We start from the raw sequence: 18,888 nt of genomic DNA, 5'->3' as shown, positions 1-18,888 counted from the left end.
ATAGACAGGATCCTGCATTCATGACAACGGGGGGGAACTAGAATCAGAATCATAAAACACGGGATGAGATGTTAAAAACTGTCCATTGTGCCAATAGATGGTATGCACTCACATGAGATTTGCCGTGATGTTGACAGAGTGGCATGGGAGGTTTATTTCTTAGACTGGGTTAAGATGTACATTTTGGGACACATCCTCAGTAGTGTGCCTTCGAATCAGTGGGTGTTTCGGCCTTTAATCACTAAACACACTCATCAAAGGTGGCCGGCTAAAGGGTGATCAAGCCGTAGCTTGTGTCCCATGCCCAATTAAGATGTCCTACATTTCCCATTAAAATGAATGTAAGTTATTTGCAAAGAGCTTCCAATTGGTTAATTCGGATCATTTTCAAGTGAGAAACTCAGGTATCATCTTTCAAATAAAATCATCAATACAAATTGTATTGGTCACATACACATGATTAGCAGATTTTAATGCGAGTGTAGCGAAATGCTTGTGCTTCTAGTTCCGACAGCGCAGTAATATCTAACAAGTAATCTAACAATTCCACAACAACTACCTAATACACACAAGGTTAAAGGAATGAATAAGAATATGTACATATAAATATATGGATGAGCGATGACTGAGCGGCACAGGCAAGATGCAGTATATGGTATAAAATACAGTATATACATACACTGTCGTTCAAAAGTTTGAGGTCACTTAAAAATGTTCTTGTTTTTGAAAGAAAAGCATATTTTTTGGACCATTAAAATAACATCAAATTGATCAGAAATAGAGTGTACACATTGTTAGTGTTGTAAATGACTATTGTAGCTGGAAATGGCTGATTTTGAATGGAATATCTACATAGGCGTTCAGAGGCCCATTATCAGCAACCATCACTCCTGTGTTCCAATGGCACATTGTGTTAGCTAATCCAAGTTGATCATTTTAAAAAGGCTAATTGATCATTAGAAAACCCTTTTGCAATTATGTTAGCTCAGCTGACAACTGTTGTCCTGATTAAAGAAGCAACAAAACTGACCTTCTTTAGACTAGTTGAGTATCTGGAGCATCAGCATTTGTGGGTTTGATTACCGGCTCAAAATGGCCAGGAACAAAGACCTTTCTTCTGAAACTCGTCAGTCTATTCTTGTTCTGAGAAATGAAGGCTATTCCATGCCAGAAATTGCCAAGAAACTGAAAATCTCGTACAACGCTGTGTACTACTCTCTTCACAGAACAGAGCAAACTAGCCCTAACTATAATTAGAAAGAGGAGTGGGAGGCCCCGGTGCACAACTGAGCAAGAGGACAAGTACATTAGACTGTCTAGTTTGAGAAACAGACGCCTCACAAGTCCTCAAATGTTAGCTTCATTAAATAGTACCCGCAAAACACCCGTCTCAACGTCAACAGTGAAGAGGCGACTCCGGGATGCTGGCCTTCTAGGCAGAGTTCCTCTGTCCAGTCTCAACGTCAACAGTGAAGAGGCGACTCCGGGATGCTGGCCTTCTAGGCAGAGTTCCTCTGTCCAGTGTCTGTGTTCTTTTGTCCATCTTAATCTTAATATTTTTTATTGTCCAGTCTGAGATGTGGCTTTATCTTTGCAACTCTGTCTAGAAGGCCAGCATCCCAGAGTCACCTCTTCACTGTTGACGTTGAGACTGGTGTTTTGCAGGGACTATTTAATGAAGCTACCAGTTGGTGAGTAATATACTCGGAAGCGGTGGGTGAGGTGCACGTCTTCGAAGTCTGACCAGGAGGCCACTCTGTCTACCTCTTCTGCGGCGACGTTGTTTTGGGTCGGCCTCTGGGATTAGATCCAACGTCCTGGGTGGTGCGAACAATGGATCCACTTCGGGAAAGTCGTATTCCGAGATACGAGTTTCCAAGTCGAAAATGTCAGAGTTTCCTAGTTCCGACATGTCATGAATGCAGCAAAATAATTACAATTTTTAACTCAAACTATATTGGATTCTGCTGGGACTCAGAGTTCATTACAGTATACTATTTAAAGACAGATCCAGTCAAAACACATGATTTATGACACATTAAAAGTCTATGTAATACAGTTTAAATTCAGATAGCTCTGTTGTTTATCTACGCATAGTCCCTTTACCCCTACCTATATGTACAAATGACCTCGGGCTAACCTGTAACCCCGCACATTGACTCGGTACCAGTAACCACTGTATATTGTCTCGTTGTTGTTATTTTATTGTGTTACTTTTTCTTATTATTTACTTTAGTTTATTTGGAAAATATTTTCTTAACTTGCTTGAACTGCATTGTTGGTTAAGGGCTTGTAAAGTCAGCATTTCACTGTGAGATCTACACCTGTTGTATTCAGTATTTCACTGTGAGATCTACACCTGTTGTATTCAGTATTTCACTGTGAGATCTACACCTGTTGTATTCAGTATTTCACTGTAAGGTCTACTACACCTGTTGTATTCAGCATTTCGCTGTCAGGTCTACTACACCTGTTGTATTCAGCATTTCACGATAAGGTCTACTACACCTGTTGTATTCAGCATTTCGCAGGTCTACTACACCTGTTGTATTCAGCATTTCACGATAAGGTCTACTACACCTGTTGTATTCATCATTTCACGATAAGGTCTACTACACCTGTTGTATTCATCATTTCACGGTAAGGTCTACACCTGTATTCGGCGCATGTGACAAATAAAGTTTGATTTGATTTATTTTGATCTAGGATCAGATCATTTTGTTGTTTTGTTGGATGTTCAGGGCATGCATTCATAGCTCTCAGAGTAGAGAACTGATCTAGAATCAGTTGTGCATTTTATATCACAATGAATACTATTCCGAGAGCCTTTATGAATTCCACTGACTGTCTTTAGACTGTTCTGTTGTCTTGATGGAAGTTTTGATCTCTGGTCAGAACACAAGAACACTCAATCAGTTTTATCTTCAGCTGCCTGGCATCTGGTCTATCCTCTGGGTTGGCACACAGCATCGACTCTATCACCTTGTTCTGTAACACAACCACACACAGTATCCATTCTATCACCTTGTTCTGTAACACAACCACACACAGTATCCACTCTATCACCTTGTTCTGTAACACAACCACACACAGCATCCACTCTATCACCTTGTTCTGTAACACAACCACACACAGCATCCACTCTATCACCTTGTTCTGTAACACAACCACACACAGCATCCACTCTATCACCTTGTTCTGTAACACAACCACACACAGCATCCACTCTATCACCTTGTTCTGTAACACAACCACACACAGCATCCACTCTATCACCTTGTTCTGTAACACAACCACACACAGCATCCACTCTACACATAGAGTGGATACTACATGGACATGTATGTGTACCTCTAAGTTGAACTGCGTGTTGAACTGGGGAGGAAAACTCTGGCTTCTGACATCATTCCAGACCTAAACAAGGAATACACACAGTGATGATGTGGTGCATTCTGGTTGTAGGCCTACAGCCCATGACAGTTCAGGAGTATACTACATCAAAGTCATTGGCATACAGTGCCTTCGGAAAGTATTCACACAGCTTGACCTTTTTCCACGTTTTGTTGCGTTACAAAGTGGGATTCAAATGGATTTAAATTGTCATTTTTTGTTGTTAACGATCTACACAGAATACTTTGTAATGTCAAAGAGGAAGAATTCAAAAAACAGTTTTTTTATGAATGGAAAATTAAACACTAATATATCTTGATTAGATAAGTATTCAACCCCGAGTCAATACATGTTAGAATCAGATTTGGCAGTGATTAGAGCTGTGAGTCTTTCTGGGTAAGTCTCTAAGAGTGATTACAGCTGTGAGTCTCTAAGAGCTTTGCACACCTGGATTGTACAATATTTGCCCATTATTCTTTAAAAAAATTCTTCATGCTCTGTGACCTTGGTGGTTGATCATTGCTAGACAGTCTTTTTCCAGTCTTGCCATATATTTTCAAGCCGATTTAAGTTCAAACTGTAACTAGGCCACTCAGGAACAATCAATGTCATCTTGTTAAGCAACTGCAGTGTATATTTTACCTTGTGTTTTAGGTTATTGTCCTGCTGAAAGGTAAACTAATCTCTGTGTCTGTTGGAAAGCAGACTGAACCAGGTTTTCCCTCTAGGATTTAGGTCTACTGGGCTCCCGAGTGGCGCAGTGGTCTAAGACAGTGCATCTCAGTGGGCTCCCGAGTGGCGCAGCGGTCTAAGACACTGCATCTCAGTGGGCTCCCGAGTGGCGCAGCGGTCTAAGACACTGCAGTGGGCAGTGGCGCAGCGGTCTAAGACACTGCATCTCAGTGGGCTCCGAGTGGCGCAGTGGCGCAGCAGTCTAAGACACTGCATCTCAGTGGGCTCCCGACGCAGCGGTCTAAGACACTGCATCTCACTGGGCTCCCGAGTGGCGCAGCAGTCTAAGACACTGCATCTCAGTGGGCTCCCGAGTGGCGACACTGCCGAGTGGCGCAGCGGTCTAAGACACTGCATCTCACTGGGCTCCCGAGTGGCGCAGCAGTCTAAGACACTGCATCTCAGTGGGCTCCCGAGTGGCGCAGCAGTCTAAGACACTGCATCTCACTGGGCTCCACTGCATCTCAGTGGCGCAGCAGTCTAAGACACTGCATCTCAGTGGGCTCCCGAGTGGCGCAGCGGTCTAAGACACTGCATCTCAGTGGGCTGGGCGCAGCAGTCGACACTGTGGCGCAGCGGTCTAAGACACTGCATCTCAGTGGGCTCCCGAGTGGCGCAGCGGTCTAAGACACTGCATCTCAGTGGGCTCCCGCAGAGTGGCGCAGTGGTCTAAGACACTGCATCTCAGTGGGCTCCCGAGTGGCGCAGCGGTCTAAGACACTGCATCTCAGTGGGCTCCCGAGTGGCGCAGCGGTCTAAGACACTGCATCTCAGTGGGCTCCCGAGTGGCGCAGCGGTCTAAGACACTGCATCTCACTGGGCTCCCGAGTGGCGCAGCAGTCTAAGACACTGCATCTCAGTGGGCTCCCGAGTGGCGCAGCGGTCTAAGACACTGCATCTCAGTGGGCTCCCGAGTGGCGCAGCGGTCTAAGACACTGCATCTCAGTGCAAGGAGGCATCACTGCAGTCCCTGGTTTGAATCCAGGCTGTATCACATCCGGCTGCCATTGGGAGGCCCAGCATTGTCTGGGTATGGCCGTCATTGTAAATAAGTATTTTTTCTTAACTGACTTGCCTAGTTAATTAAAGGTTAAAAAAAATAAAAAAATATTCAATTTATTTTTCTCCTAAAAACTGCCTTGCTGATAAACATACCCATAACATGACGCAGTTACCAACATTTTTGAAAATATGAAGAGTGATACTCAGTGATGTGTTGTGTTGGAGTTGCTCCAAACACTTTGTATTCAGGACAAATAGTGCCATATTTTTTGCAGTATTACTTTAGTGAGTTGTTGCATACAGGATGCATGTTTTGGAATGTTTGTATTCAGTACAAGCTTTCTTCTTTTCACTCTGTCCTTTAGGTTAGTATTGTGGAGTAACTGCAATGTTGTTGATCCATCCTCAGTTGTCTCTTATCACAATCATTAAACTCTGTAACTGTTTTAAAGTCACCATTGGCCTCATGGTGAAAATCCCTGAGAGGTTTCCTTCCTCTCCGGCAACTGAGTTAGGAATGAGGCCTGTATCTTTGTAGTGACTGAGTCTATTGATGCACCATCCAAAGTGTAATTAATAACTTCACCCTGCTCAAAGGGATATTCAATGTCTGCTTTTTTACCCATCTACCAATAGGTGCCCTTCTTTGAGAGGTATTGGAAAACCTCTGGGTCTTTGTGTTTGATTCTGTGTTTAAAATTCACTGCTCGACTGAGGGATCCTACAGATAATTGTGTGTGTGGTACAGAGACGGTGTAGTCATTTAAAAATCATGTGGCTTGTTAAGCAAATGATTACTCCTGAACTTATTCAGACTTGCCATAACAAAGGGGTTGAATACCTATTGACTCAAAAAATTTCAGCGTTTCATTGTTAATTCATTTGTAAACATTTCTAAAAACATAACTCCACTTTGACATTATGGGGTATTGTGTGTAGATCAGTGGCACAACATCAAGCTACGTAAAATAAATGATGTTTAATCAATTTTAAATTCAAGTTGTCCAAGTCCAGGTGTGTGAAAACTTTGGTAAGGCAGATCCTTCATGACAGTGTTATCTACAGTCGTGGCCAAAAGTTTTGAGGATGACACAAATATTAATTTTCAAAGTCTGCTGCCTCAGTTTGTATGATACAATTTGCATATATTCCAGAATGTTATGAAGAGTGATCAGATGAATTGCAATTAATTGCAAAGTCCCTCTTTGCCATGCAAATGAACGGAATCCCCCCAAAACATTTCCACTGCATTTCAGCCCTGCCACAAAAGGGCCAGCTAACATCATGTCAGTGATTCTCTCGTTAACACAGGTGTGAGTGTTGACGAGGACAAGGCTGGAGATCACTCTGTCATGCTGATTGAGTTTGAATAACAGAATGGAAGCTTCAAAAGGAGGGTGGTGCTTGGAATCATTATTCTTCCTCTGTCAACCATGGTTACCTGCAAGGAAACACACGCCGTTATCATTGCTTTGCACAAAAAGGGCTTCACAGGCAAGGATATTGCTGCCAGTAAGATTGCACCTAAATCAACCATTTATCAGATCATCAAGAACTTCAAGGAGAGCGGTTCAATTGTTGTGAAGAAGGCTTCAGGGTGCCCAAGAAAGTCCAGCAAGCGCCAGGACCGTCTCCTAAAGTTGATTCAGCTGGGAGATTGGGGCACCACCAGTACAGAGCTTGCTCAGGAATGGCAGCAGGCAGGTGTGAGTGCATCTGCACGCACAGTGAGGCGAAGACTTTTGGAGAATGGTCTGGTGTCAAGAAGGACCGCAAAGAAGCCACTTCTCTCCAGGAAAAACATCAGGGACAGACTGATATTCTGCAAAAGGTACAGGGATTGGACTGCTGAGAACTGGGGTAATAGAGTCATTTTCTCTGATGAATGTCCTTTCTGATTGTTTGGAGCATCTGGAAAAAAGCTAGTCAGGAGAAGACAAGGTGAGCGCTACCATCAGTCCTGTGTCATGCCAACAGTAAAGCATCCTGAGACCATTCATGTGTGTGGGGTTGCTTCTCAGCCAAGGGAGTGGGCTCACTCACAATTTTGCCTAAGAACACATCCAAGAATAAAGAATGGTACCAACACATCCTCCGAGAGCAACTTCTCCCAACCATCCAGGAACAGTTTGGTGTGGAACAATACCTTTTCCAGTATGATGGAGTACCTTGCCATAAGGCAAAAGTGATAACTAAGTGGCTCGGGGAACAAACATCGATATTTTGGGTCCATGGCCAGGAAACTCCCCAGACCTTAATCCCATTGAGAACTTGTGGTCAATCCTCTCGAGGCAGGTGGACAAACAAAAACCCACAAATTCTGACAAACTCCAAGCATTGATTATGCAAGAATGGGCTGCCATCAGTCAGGATGTGGCCCAGAAGTTAATTGACACCATGCCAGGGCGGATTGCAGAGGTCTTGAAAAAGAAGGGTCAACACTGCAAATATTAACTCTTTGCATCAACTTCATGTAATTGTCAATAACAGCCTTTGACACTTATGCAACACTTGTAATTATACTTCAGTATTCCATAGTAACATCTGACAAAAAAATATCTAAAGACACTGAAGCAGCAAACTTTGTGAAGATTCATATTTGCGTCATTCTCAAAACTATTGGCCAGGACTGTACTATTAGTACCTCAGAAAGCCATTTGCTTTGCTAGTTATAGCCTAATGTTAGCTACCTAGCTAACATTGAAGCTAGCTGGTTAGCTACCTAGCTAACATTGAAGCTAGCTGGTTAGCTTCCTAGCTAACATTGAAGCTAGCTGGTTAGCTACCTAGCTAACATTGAAGCTAGCTGGTTAGCTACCTAGCTAACATTGAAGCTAGCTGGTTAGCTACCTAGCTAACATTGAAGCTAGCTGGTTAGCTACCTAGCTAACATTGAAGCTAGCTAGTTAGCTTTTTCTTAATCTTTCCTTCATTCCTTCCATCAAAGTCACCTCTGCTTTCTCCATCCCAGACAGGTTCCAGAGCAGTTCGAAGTAGATCAGACCCAAAGCAAAGATGTCCACCTTTCTGTCATAGGAGGTCTGGTTCCTCTGTTCACACACATCAGACATTAAACTCATAAATGTTTCATCTCTTACTGCAGTGATTCTTAAACAAATCCACTTTGAAACAAAAGTATACACCTCACTCACACACATGGTTATGGTCTTGTACCATTTCAGATATATTGTCACACCCTGACCATAGTTTGCTTTGTATGTTTCTATGTTTTGGTTGGTCAGGGTGTGAGCTGGGTGGGCATTCTATGTTACATGTCTAGTTTGTCTAGTTCTATGTTTGGCCTGATATGGTTCTCAATCAGAGGCAGGTGTTCGTCATTGTCTCTGATTGGGAACCATATTTAGGTAGCCTGTTTTGTGTGGGGTTTGGTGGGTGATTGTCCTTAGTGTCTTGATGTCCTTGTTCTGTGTGTGTGTGCACCAGTATTAGGCTGTTTCGGTTTTCGTTACATTTATTGTTTTGTAGTGTTTGTATTTAGATTCGTGTTACTTCAGTTTAATAAACATGGATCGCAATCTACACGCCGCATTTTGGTCCGACTCTCTTTCCCATACAGAAAACCGTTACATATATAGTTGAAATGTGTTACATTTTGAGCTTTCATCCCAATATTACACTTTATATACACATCACAGAAGAACTATAACGAAACAATTTCACATTGAAACACCAGATTTACGTAAAAAAAAAAAATGTTTATGAATGATATAATTATGAAAAATAATAAGGGCGATTATGTCATTTGACTGCAGGAAAGGGCTACAGGGTCACTCTGCAGATAAAACAATAACAAAGTGTCTGGTAAAAAGTGTTTTAGTAAAAAAAAGCTCAGGGATACGCCTAAATCTAACCCCAAATTCATAGACAGAGCTATGGATGCAAGGACAGACCATCCATTATATTGTTTTAACCTAGTGTGTGTTTTACATTTACCTGTTCGGGGGCCATGTAAGACTTGGTTCCTGTCTTTTTCGTTCTCTCCAGCAGGTTCTCATCGTTGTCGTTATCTTCTGCCGTCACCAGACCAAAGTCCCCAATCTTTACCTCTCCCTTCCCCTCTCCGTCACTCATACCGAACATGATGTTAGCAGGCTAGAAGAAGAAGAAGAAGCTGTTCAAATATCAATATGTCCACCGGTCATAAACCTGTGATGGACCAGGATAAATAGTAAGTCGTGACAGCCTACCTTTAGGTCTCTGTGTAGGAGTTTCTTGGAGTGGATGTATTCTACCCCGTTTACTATCTGCTGGGTGATGTGTAGACTCTCCTCCCTGCGTTTGGGTTTCCGATGAGCGTTCCTCTCGTCGATCCACACTTTTAGAGTCCTCTTGTCACATAGTTCCATCTGGATGTACAGGAACTCAGAGGACGAACTGCTGCCTGAACTAAAGCAGCAGGAAGTAAAAGAACAATTATCATGCTTTCAGTTTGTCGGTCAAATGATCTGAAATGGGAGCAGACCTTACTGAAATGGGGACAGACCTTACCGAAATGGGGACAGACCTTACCGAAATGGGGACAGACCTTACCGAAATGGGAACAGACCTTACCGAAATGGGAACAGACCTTACCGAAATGGGAACAGACCTTACCGAAATGGGGAACAGACCTTACCGAAATGGGAACAGACCTTACCTGAAATGGGAACAGACCTTACTGAAATGGGAACAGACCTTACCGAAATGGGAACAGACCTTACCGAAATGGGAACAGACCTTACCGAAATGGGAACAGACCTTACTGAAATGGGAACAGACCTTACCGAAATGGGAACAGACCTTACTGAAATGGGAACAGACCTTACCGAAATGGGAACAGACCTTACTGAAATGGGAACAGACCTTACTGAAATGGGAACAGACCTTACTGAAATGGGGACAGACCTTACCGAAATGGGGACAGACCTTACTGAAATGGGAACAGACCTTACTGAAATGGGAACAGACCTTACTGAAATGGGAATAGACCTTACTGAAATGGGAACAGACCTTACTGAAATGGGAACAGACCTTACTGAAATGGGAACAGACCTTACGGAAATGGGAGCAGCAACTTATACCAATAAAAGGGAAACTATGATTGTTCTTTATACGTGCTACGGCTATGATATGGGGTCATTTATCTACCTTAGTTGAATACACTGATTAAGTCCTTTGAGATAATGTTTTTTTCCATTTATGTTTTGAGGCTGGACTTTAGCACTTATAGGTCGTTAGCATGTAGTTGTAGGTCGTTAGCATGTAGTTATAGGTCGTTAGCATGTAGGGCGGTGAGTCCCTTTTAGGTCCCAGCTCATGGTGGGTCCCTTTTAGGTCCCAGCTCATGGTGGGTCCCTTTTAGGTCCCAGCTCATGGTGGGTCCCTTTTAGGTCCCAGCTCATGGTGGGTCCCTTTTAGGTCCCAGCTCATGGTGGGTCCCTTTTAGGTCCCAGCTCATGGTGGGTCCCTTTTAGGTCCCAGCTCATGGTGGGTCACTTTTAGTTCCCAGCTCATGGTGGGTCACTTTTAGGTCCCAGCTGTTGTTGCTAGTCAACTTACAGTGGACACTCCCATGAGTGTATATCAAAACCTCTCCTAAAACCCCAACCTGTTTCATTTAATTTGTTGTCAGTGACTCTTTGTTAGTTCCCCCTTCTGTTTGAATGACATTATTGGGGAACGTAACACTAACATGTAAAATGTCATTATTCCATAACATCTCCCATAGTGCAATGGGACAGGGACAGTAGTAATAATGTTACTCTGAAGTGGTGTCGCTCTCAGAGTTGGTGTCGCATCGGTACGCGGTGTCCTCCAGCCAGGCGGTGTAGTAGCGTACTATGTTGGGGTGCTGAAGATCTGCTAAGGCACCAACCTCCCGCTTAGCTTTCCTGAGGAAAGAGTCACAGGTAAAATAAATAAATAAATAATAATAAATAAATCCATCAGTGTTATTATACAGCGGCTGGGTCGAGTGAAAGATATCACTTCGATTGCTAAAGTACCAGAACATAATCGCCTTACCCTTTACTCAGTACTATCTTCACGGCAAAATACTTCTGCTCCAGTTCCCGTCGCGCCTTATAAACGTTGCCAAAGCCTCCTTTGCCAATCTTCTCTATTGAATCAAACTCTGATAAAAACCTGAGATAATAAATCATATTTAAATAATCAATCCATCAACATGATCAAACTGTTTTGTGATCAGTATAGATGAGTATTCCCATCAGCAACAGATTTCAATGCCATCTACTTCATACATGAAATGTGGGGTAGAGAAATGAGTATCGTTGTCATGCTGAAAGTAACCCCATAATGTACCTAGATTTAATTGGTTGGTTGGATGTCCTTCCACTTGACAAGGTTCCTAAATTGTTGCCTTTTAAATCGGGACCTTCCTTTAAAAAACAACAATGACAAACACTCAATCAATATTTAATAATGCAGTCCATATATCCCCAACAGCAGGGGTGGGCAACTTTGATGAGGGCCTGGGGGGGCCACCATAAATCTGAAGTCATGGTGAGGGGCAGCAGCTGCTCGCAGGTAAGCGTACCCACCTCCGTGACGTTTCCGTTATAGTCGGTAATAGCCGTCTTTTGGCCGTTCATTTGTTTTTGTTTAGAACAGCTGCTAAATTAAATTGGCACCGCCCAATTGTCTGTGAGAAGATACAACATCCAAAAACTCCCCAAATACCGGTGTGCCAAGCTTGTAGCGTCATACCCAAGAAGAATCGAGGCTGTAATAGCTGCCAAAGGTGCTTCAACAAAGTACTGAGTAAAGGGTCTGAATACTTATATTAAACGTGATATCAGTTATTTTTTGTATACATTTGCTAAAAAAAAACAACTGTTTTTGCTTTGACATTATGGGGTATTGTGATGTCATTCTGGGGTATTGTGATGTCATTCTGGGGTATTGTGATGTCATTCTGGGGTATTGTGGTGTCATTATGGGGTATTGTGATGTCATTCTGGGGTATTGTGATGTCATTCTGGGGTATTGTGAAGTCATTCTGGGGTATTGTGATGTCATTATGGGGTATTGTGATGTCATTATGGGGTATTTTGTGAAGATTGAAGAGGTGGGAAAAAACTATTGAATCCATTTTAGAATAAGGCTTTAACGTAACAAAATGTGTTAAACGTCAAGGGGTCTGAATACTTTCCTAAGGCACTGTATTTTATTAATCACACGCGTAAAGCATACAGATATAGAGCGTTTGAGGGGAAATCTGTCAGACAGCGCTTTTATAACACCAATCACTGCAGCAACAATTGTAAATGCAATCGTGTGTCAAAAAATAGTTTTCTGGGCCACAATTAAAAATAGCTGTTTTTTTTTAATGGTAATGGAAGCGTGCTTCCCATTCACAATTCAAATGCAGAAGGAAGGTGTCATCGGTGCGTCACACACCATTTTTCAAAGAGCTGGAGACCGTATGCATTTTGCTACTTCATTTTTTCTTATTAAATGAACCATTTACTACATGTTTTACCCTGTTTCAAAGTAACCCAGGCAAAATCTGACCTTATCCGTGGAGGCAGTTGTTTTAGACAGACTTCCATATTTCATTGGAACCAGTAGCCTATTTCTCTCCTGTTCTATTGGTTTTCAACTGTCTCTCATGGTCTGCCAAATGCACATTCGCGTGTAGCCATGAGGACAGGGGAAGCTTTTCCTAAGTGAATTAAATATACAGCATAGGCTACTGAAGCATGATTTTGCCACAGAGGATCAAGAGCTTCTCCTAGCCATAATTATTGTTAAATTGTGGATGATTTGAAATCGCATTCCCTACCGTTGAAAGGAAAGGCGCAGTTGAGTTGTGACTGTCTCTGAAAAGTAGAGGCGCCAAACCAGGCAAATCACAATATTAATACATTCAATCACAGGAAAACTTAGTTTGGAAAAGAAAATGTATATTTCTGTAAAGAGAACAGAATGAAAAGACTGTATTAGTTACCAAAATTCTCAACTTTATTGAGCATTGAGCAAACAACAACAGGCCTATTTAATTGGCAGCAGAGAGCATCGGCCATATCCCCAGTATTCCCTCTTCCTCATCGGTGCTCAGTGCCACTTAAAAGTTTAGTTTTGTGCAAAACTGATAGAGACATACCCCAAGCGACTTACAGCTGTAATCGCAGCAAAAGGTGGTGCTACAAAGTATTAACTTAAGGGGGCCGAATAATTTTGCACGCCCAATTTTTCCCAACAGTTTTATATCTTTATGTTTGAAGCCTGAAATGTGGCAAAAGGTCGCAAAGTTCAAGGGGGCCGAATACTTTCGCAAGGCACTGTATATCTGATATAACTATATAGCCTACGTTATACGAGCTCAGTCATGCATTTATTATTATTTTTTTTTGCAAACAGTGATTGAGTTATATTATTAGCGGAAATGATTAAATTCCTGTCTACTTATCACATTAAGAACAGTCGGCTATCATACATAAGACTGAGAATGCTTTATTATAAAGGTGTACGCATCGGCTAGTGATTTTGCTGTTCGTTAAACGTCCTGTTTAGCTGAGGGAAAGTTAAATGTGGGCAGTAATTGTAACATCTTCACGCGCGGTAAGGACAAAACACATCATTGCATCCTCGACCTCCATGTTCTGTTCAGATGAATGACCATAATGTAAATGGAATAGCTTGTCCTTCGGATGGGTGGACACTCTAATCAGGTTGCGTAACCCAATGCATATGGGTCTAGTACATTTCTCACAATGTCCGGTAAATTGAAATGCTGCAGGTCAAATGTCCAGAGCCACATTTTCATAACGGAAACCCTATTGTGGAGTAAATTTCATGCAATTCTACACATTTTGCCATAGAGTTTAGAGCAAATGTTGCGGTTTTAAAGCAAGTTTGACGCAATTCTACACATTTTGCCATAGAGTGTAGAGCAAATGTTGCGGTTTTAAAGCAAGTTTGATGCAATTCTACACATTTTGCCATAGGGTGGAGACATTTTTTTTTGTAGTTTTAAATATGATATCTGAGTGAGATTGACTAACAAAATAAAATGGGGGCCCAACGACCAGTAATTCGACCATGATAACAAGTTTAGATTGCTGAGTTAGTTTAGCGGGCCAGCTGTCTAAAAAAATGTTAGCTGGCTGACGATCAGTGACTGACATAACGAGAAAAACTGCTGATGCACAACCACATTTAGAAATTTCACCTTGTGTATTCCGCTATTCTAGTAAGTTGAGACCCCAACTGAATTCCCACCAAAATTCAATAATAATTCTCTTTTGATCCGAGGGCCTTCAAAAGGCGGCAGTTGCCGATCCCTGCTATATAGTATCTTTATAGCGTAGCCTCCACAACAAACTGCCTGAAGAGCAAACCTGTAGTTGTGGTTCAGTTACCATAACAGTAATCACATTGTCAGTTGCAGCCAAATATATTGGCATCCTTGTACTTTTCTTAAATATTTAACTATATCTTGTCAAACAAGTTGAAATTGAAAAGACTGTTTGGTTTCTACATCTTTTTATTTGATTTTCTACATTGCAGAAAATGTTTTGCTACCTCTGGTACTGGGGGCCTTGAATGTGTGCAAGGCATCATTAACTCAGCAGATTATCAGGTATTTTGGAGTTCAATGTTCAACCCGGTGTCCAAAAACTGAGGTCTCCATTGAAGTTTGTGGGTCTTCCAGCAGGACAACTACCGCAAACACATGTCAAACACACGTCAAACACACGTCAAAAAGCACAGAAGAGATGTTCAAAGGTTCTGGAGTGACCAGTGAAGAGTCCAGACCTGAATCACATCCAGAACCTATGGTCAGATCTAAAAACAGCAGTTGGCGGAGGAAACCCCTCAAACGTTGAAGATTTAGAGCAGGTTGTCGCTGAAGAGGGGGCCAAACTGCCAGTAGAAAGGTGCCTACAATAAGTCTGTCTGCAGTCATCTTGGCCAAAGGCTGTGTAGTAACTCAGAGGTGCCAATCACATATCATATATATAGTTTTTAAAACTGACATTTACAAAAAATACAATAGTTATTTTTCTATTTTAACTTATTTAAAGAAGAATTTGGAATGATTTAAGAAAAGTGGCAATACATTTCACCACAGCTGTAAGTAAGTGTATAATTAAGATAATTATTTCCATCTTGGACCACACAGGAAATAGGTCAGTGGGTTTTTATCTGTCAAATCAATTAAATCATTCAACCAATCACATCATCCTTTTCTCAGAAGGTTTTTTTTTTTTTTTTTTTTTTTTTTTTTTGTATCTTGGAGACTAGTACCTGTTTGGTCTTGACCGGTGACATCAGGAAGTTAGGTGCTAGTCTAAAGGAGAGGTCAGAGGTCAGATAGTCCAGGTATTAGAGTATAAAATAAAAACAACTTCATCTTGAAAGAAGAGTCTTGAATTGGGTCTTACCTTATTTTAGGCTTCACATTTACAGGGCTTTCAACCTGCTTATAGAATAGAACAAAACAGACCAGATATTGATTTGCTGTCACAAGAATACCCAATGTCTTACACCATGCTTAAAGAGACAATACACGTTTATGTTGACAGTATCACCACTCACATCCTGTGATTCGTTGAGCTGAAGCTATAGCAACAACAACAGGATCTGTACCTTGGGGGAGCTGACGTTAACGGAGTCTGCGAATATGATGGACTCACTGGTACTTCCTGGAATACTCAAGGATGATGGTGTTGCATCCTGGGATTCCCTGGGAGAATTGAAAATAAAATATATACTTTATTGTCCATTTCAAAGGAAATTGATTGATTTGCTGTTACAATAGACATAAAAACACCTTCAGTCTAAGGCTTTCATGGTTTTCACACTGATATTCAATTCCAAATAATGTTTTATTTTCAGTTGAGCTGCACGCAGACAGTGTTGCTCCATACTTTACCATGTACTGGAGGGGGCTAGAGAGGATAGTCCTCCATCTTACCATGTACTGGAGGGGGCTAGAGAGGATAGTCCTCCATCTTACCATGTACTGGAGGGGGCTAGAGAGGATAGTCCTCCATCTTACCATGTACTGGAGGGGTATAGAGGATAGTCCTCCATCTTACCATGTACTGGAGGGGTTAGAGAGGATAGTCCTCCATCTTACCATGTACTGGAGGAGGTATAGAGGATAGTCCTCCATCTTACCATGTACTGGAGGGGGTATAGAGGATAGTCCTCCATCTTACCATGTATTGGAGGGGGTATTTAGGATAGTCCTCCATCTTACCATGTACTGGAGGGGGTTATAGGGGTATCCAGAGGATAGTCCTCCATCTTACCATGTACTGGAGGGGGTTAGAGAGGATAGTCCTCCATCTTACCATGTACTGGAGGGGGTATAGAGGATAGTCCTCCATCTTACCATGTACTGGAGGGGGGTATAGAGGATAGTCCTCCATCTTACCATGTATTGGAGGGGGTATTTAGGATAGTCCTCCATCTTACCATGTACTGGAGGGGGTTATAGAGGATAGTCCTCCATCTTACCATGTACTGGGGGGTATAGAGGATAGTCCTCCATCTTACCATGTACTGGAGGGGGTATAGGGGGCTAGAGAGGATAGTCCTCCATCTTACCATGTACTGGAGGGGGTATAGAGGATAGTCCTCCATCTTACCATGTACTGGAGGGGGTATAGAGGATAGTCCTCCATCTTACCATGTACTGGAGGGGGTTAGAGAGGATAGTCCTCCATCTTACCATGTACTGGAGGGGGTATTTAGGATAGTCCTCCATCTTACCATGTACTGGAGGGGTTATAGAGGATAGTCCTCCATCTTACCATGTACTGGAGGGGGTATAGAGGATAGTCCTCCATCTTACCATGTACTGGAGGGGGTATAGAGGATAGTCCTCCATCTTACCATGTACTGGAGGGGGGGGTTATAGAGGATAGTCCTCCATCTTACCATGTACTGGAGGGGGTTATAGAGGATAGTCCTCCATCTTACCATGTACTGGAGGAGGTATTTAGGATAGGCCTCCATCTTACCATGTACTGGAGGGGGTTATAGAGGATAGTCCTCCATCTTACCATGTACTGGAGGGGGGTATAGAGGATAGTCCTCCATCTTACCATGTACTGGAGGAGGTATAGAGGATAGTCCTCCATCTTACCATGTACTGGAGGGGGTTAGAGAGGATAGTCCTCCATCTTACCATGTACTGGAGGAGGTATAGAGGATAGTCCTCCATCTTACCATGTACTGGAGGGGGTTATAGAGGATAGTCCTCCATCTTACCATGTACTGGAGGAGGTATAGAGGATAGTCCTCCATCTTACCATGTACTGGAGGGGGGTATAGAGGATAGTCCTCCATCTTACCATGTACTGGAGGAGGTATAGAGGATAGTCCTCCATCTTACCATGTACTGGAGGGGGTTAGAGAGGATAGTCCTCCATCTTACCATGTACTGGAGGGGGTTAGAGAGGATAGTCCTCCATCTTCTGAAACTGTTGATCTGCAAGACACCTATAAACCACAACATAGAGATAAAGAACACAGTCAACAGAGACAGACAGACACTTGTCTACTTTACATTGTAGAGAAATATAAACATTTGAAACTAGGAGAGGCTATTTTCAGGAAAGGCTGTTGGCCCGAAGGATGAACGTTAATGTCCCGGGCCCGAGGGGATGAACGTTAATGTCCTGGGCCCGAGGGATGAACGTTAATGTCCTGGGCCCGAGGGATGAACGTTAATGTCCTGGGCCCGAGGGATGAACGTTAATGTCCTGGGCCCGAGGGATGAACGTTAATGTCCTGGGCCCGAGGGATGAACGTTAATGTCCCGGGCCCGAGGGATGAACGTTAATGTCCCGGGCCCGAGGGATGAACGTTAATGTCCCGGGCCCGAGGGATGAACGTTAATGTCCTGGGCCCGAGGGATGAACGTTAATGTCCTGGGCCCGAGGGATGAACGTTAATGTCCTGGGCCCGAGGGGATGAAAGTTAATGTCCTGGGCCGAGGGGATGAAAGTTAATGTCCTGGGCCCGAGGGATGAACGTTAATGTCCTGGGCCCGAGGGATGGGATGAACGTTAATGTCCTGGGCCCGAGGGATGAACGTTAATGTCCTGGGCCCGAGGGATGAACGTTAATGTCCTGGGCCCGAGGGATGAACGTTAATGTCCTGGGCCCGAGGGGAAATTTGTCTTAGGCCGGGATTCAATCCGATCGCACATTGTCAGCTAGGCACCTTTTAAAGGAAATGTTTCTGTGTTTCACATTCAAAGTAACGCTGCGTATGTCAGCTTAATCGGGCGTAAGCGCGCTCTAACACATATCTACAGCCGATCGGATTGAATCTGGGCCTGCTGTTAATAACCAGTGTACTGATGACTGTAAACGTCTACCTGGCTGTTCCAGTCAGACTGTTCTTGAAGAGCAGACCATGCTAACTGAGCAGCTTGTTGTTTGGCCTGTTTGGCTGTCTTACCCAAACCATTTGGGTATTCTCTCTGGTCAATCAATACTTTATAAACAAATCTGTGTGGGGACAAAATAGGTCATATTTTTTTTCAGTGACATTTAATGACAGTTGGGATATGATCTTCTCATAGTGTCTGTAGACTCACTGAGGGTCGTGTGACGGTCCGCTCTTCTCCACCAGTTTAAAGTCAGGAAACCGTTTGGTTTTCTGACAGTAGTGGTTGAGTATACCTATGAAGTTGGTCTCCTCTGTTGTAATGAAGCTGTATCGTGCTGGAACATTCTGTTCTGGGCTCATGTTCATGTGTTCAACCTTCTCACTGGAAG

At 42.9% G+C, this 18,888-nt stretch overlaps 1 protein-coding gene across 2 annotated transcripts in view; it reads right to left on the bottom strand.

The window, feature by feature from the left end:
* Positions 1-2,634: 2,634 nt before the first annotated feature.
* The window catches only part of eif2ak2 (eukaryotic translation initiation factor 2-alpha kinase 2), a 36,393-nt gene continuing 20,139 nt past the window's right edge, over positions 2,635-18,888 (bottom strand). The window contains exons 7-20 of one of the 2 annotated variants that reach the window (XM_042305680.1): positions 18,708-18,881; positions 18,486-18,618; positions 17,537-17,601; positions 15,739-15,835; positions 15,534-15,571; positions 15,397-15,439; positions 11,446-11,522; positions 11,149-11,268; positions 10,887-11,015; positions 9,333-9,531; positions 9,079-9,237; positions 8,076-8,174; positions 3,352-3,414; positions 2,635-2,988 (exon numbers count right to left, since the gene is read on the bottom strand). In XM_042305680.1, the coding sequence (XP_042161614.1) occupies positions 2,851-2,988; positions 3,352-3,414; positions 8,076-8,174; positions 9,079-9,237; positions 9,333-9,531; positions 10,887-11,015; positions 11,149-11,268; positions 11,446-11,522; positions 15,397-15,439; positions 15,534-15,571; positions 15,739-15,835; positions 17,537-17,601; positions 18,486-18,618; positions 18,708-18,881 (1,534 nt within the window). In that variant the 3' untranslated portion in view covers positions 2,635-2,850. The remainder of the gene's footprint in view (positions 2,989-3,351; positions 3,415-8,075; positions 8,175-9,078; positions 9,238-9,332; positions 9,532-10,886; positions 11,016-11,148; positions 11,269-11,445; positions 11,523-15,396; positions 15,440-15,533; positions 15,572-15,738; positions 15,836-17,536; positions 17,602-18,485; positions 18,619-18,707; positions 18,882-18,888) is intronic. The other variant, XM_042305681.1, reaches the window with a different exon arrangement.

The sequence above is a fragment of the Oncorhynchus tshawytscha genome, linkage group LG24 (assembly GCF_018296145.1).
Source record: "Oncorhynchus tshawytscha isolate Ot180627B linkage group LG24, Otsh_v2.0, whole genome shotgun sequence".
Taxonomy (NCBI): Eukaryota; Metazoa; Chordata; class Actinopteri; order Salmoniformes; family Salmonidae; genus Oncorhynchus; species Oncorhynchus tshawytscha.
The sequence above is the reverse complement of the archived record's forward strand: the minus strand, read 5'-3'. Positions and strand labels throughout refer to the sequence as shown.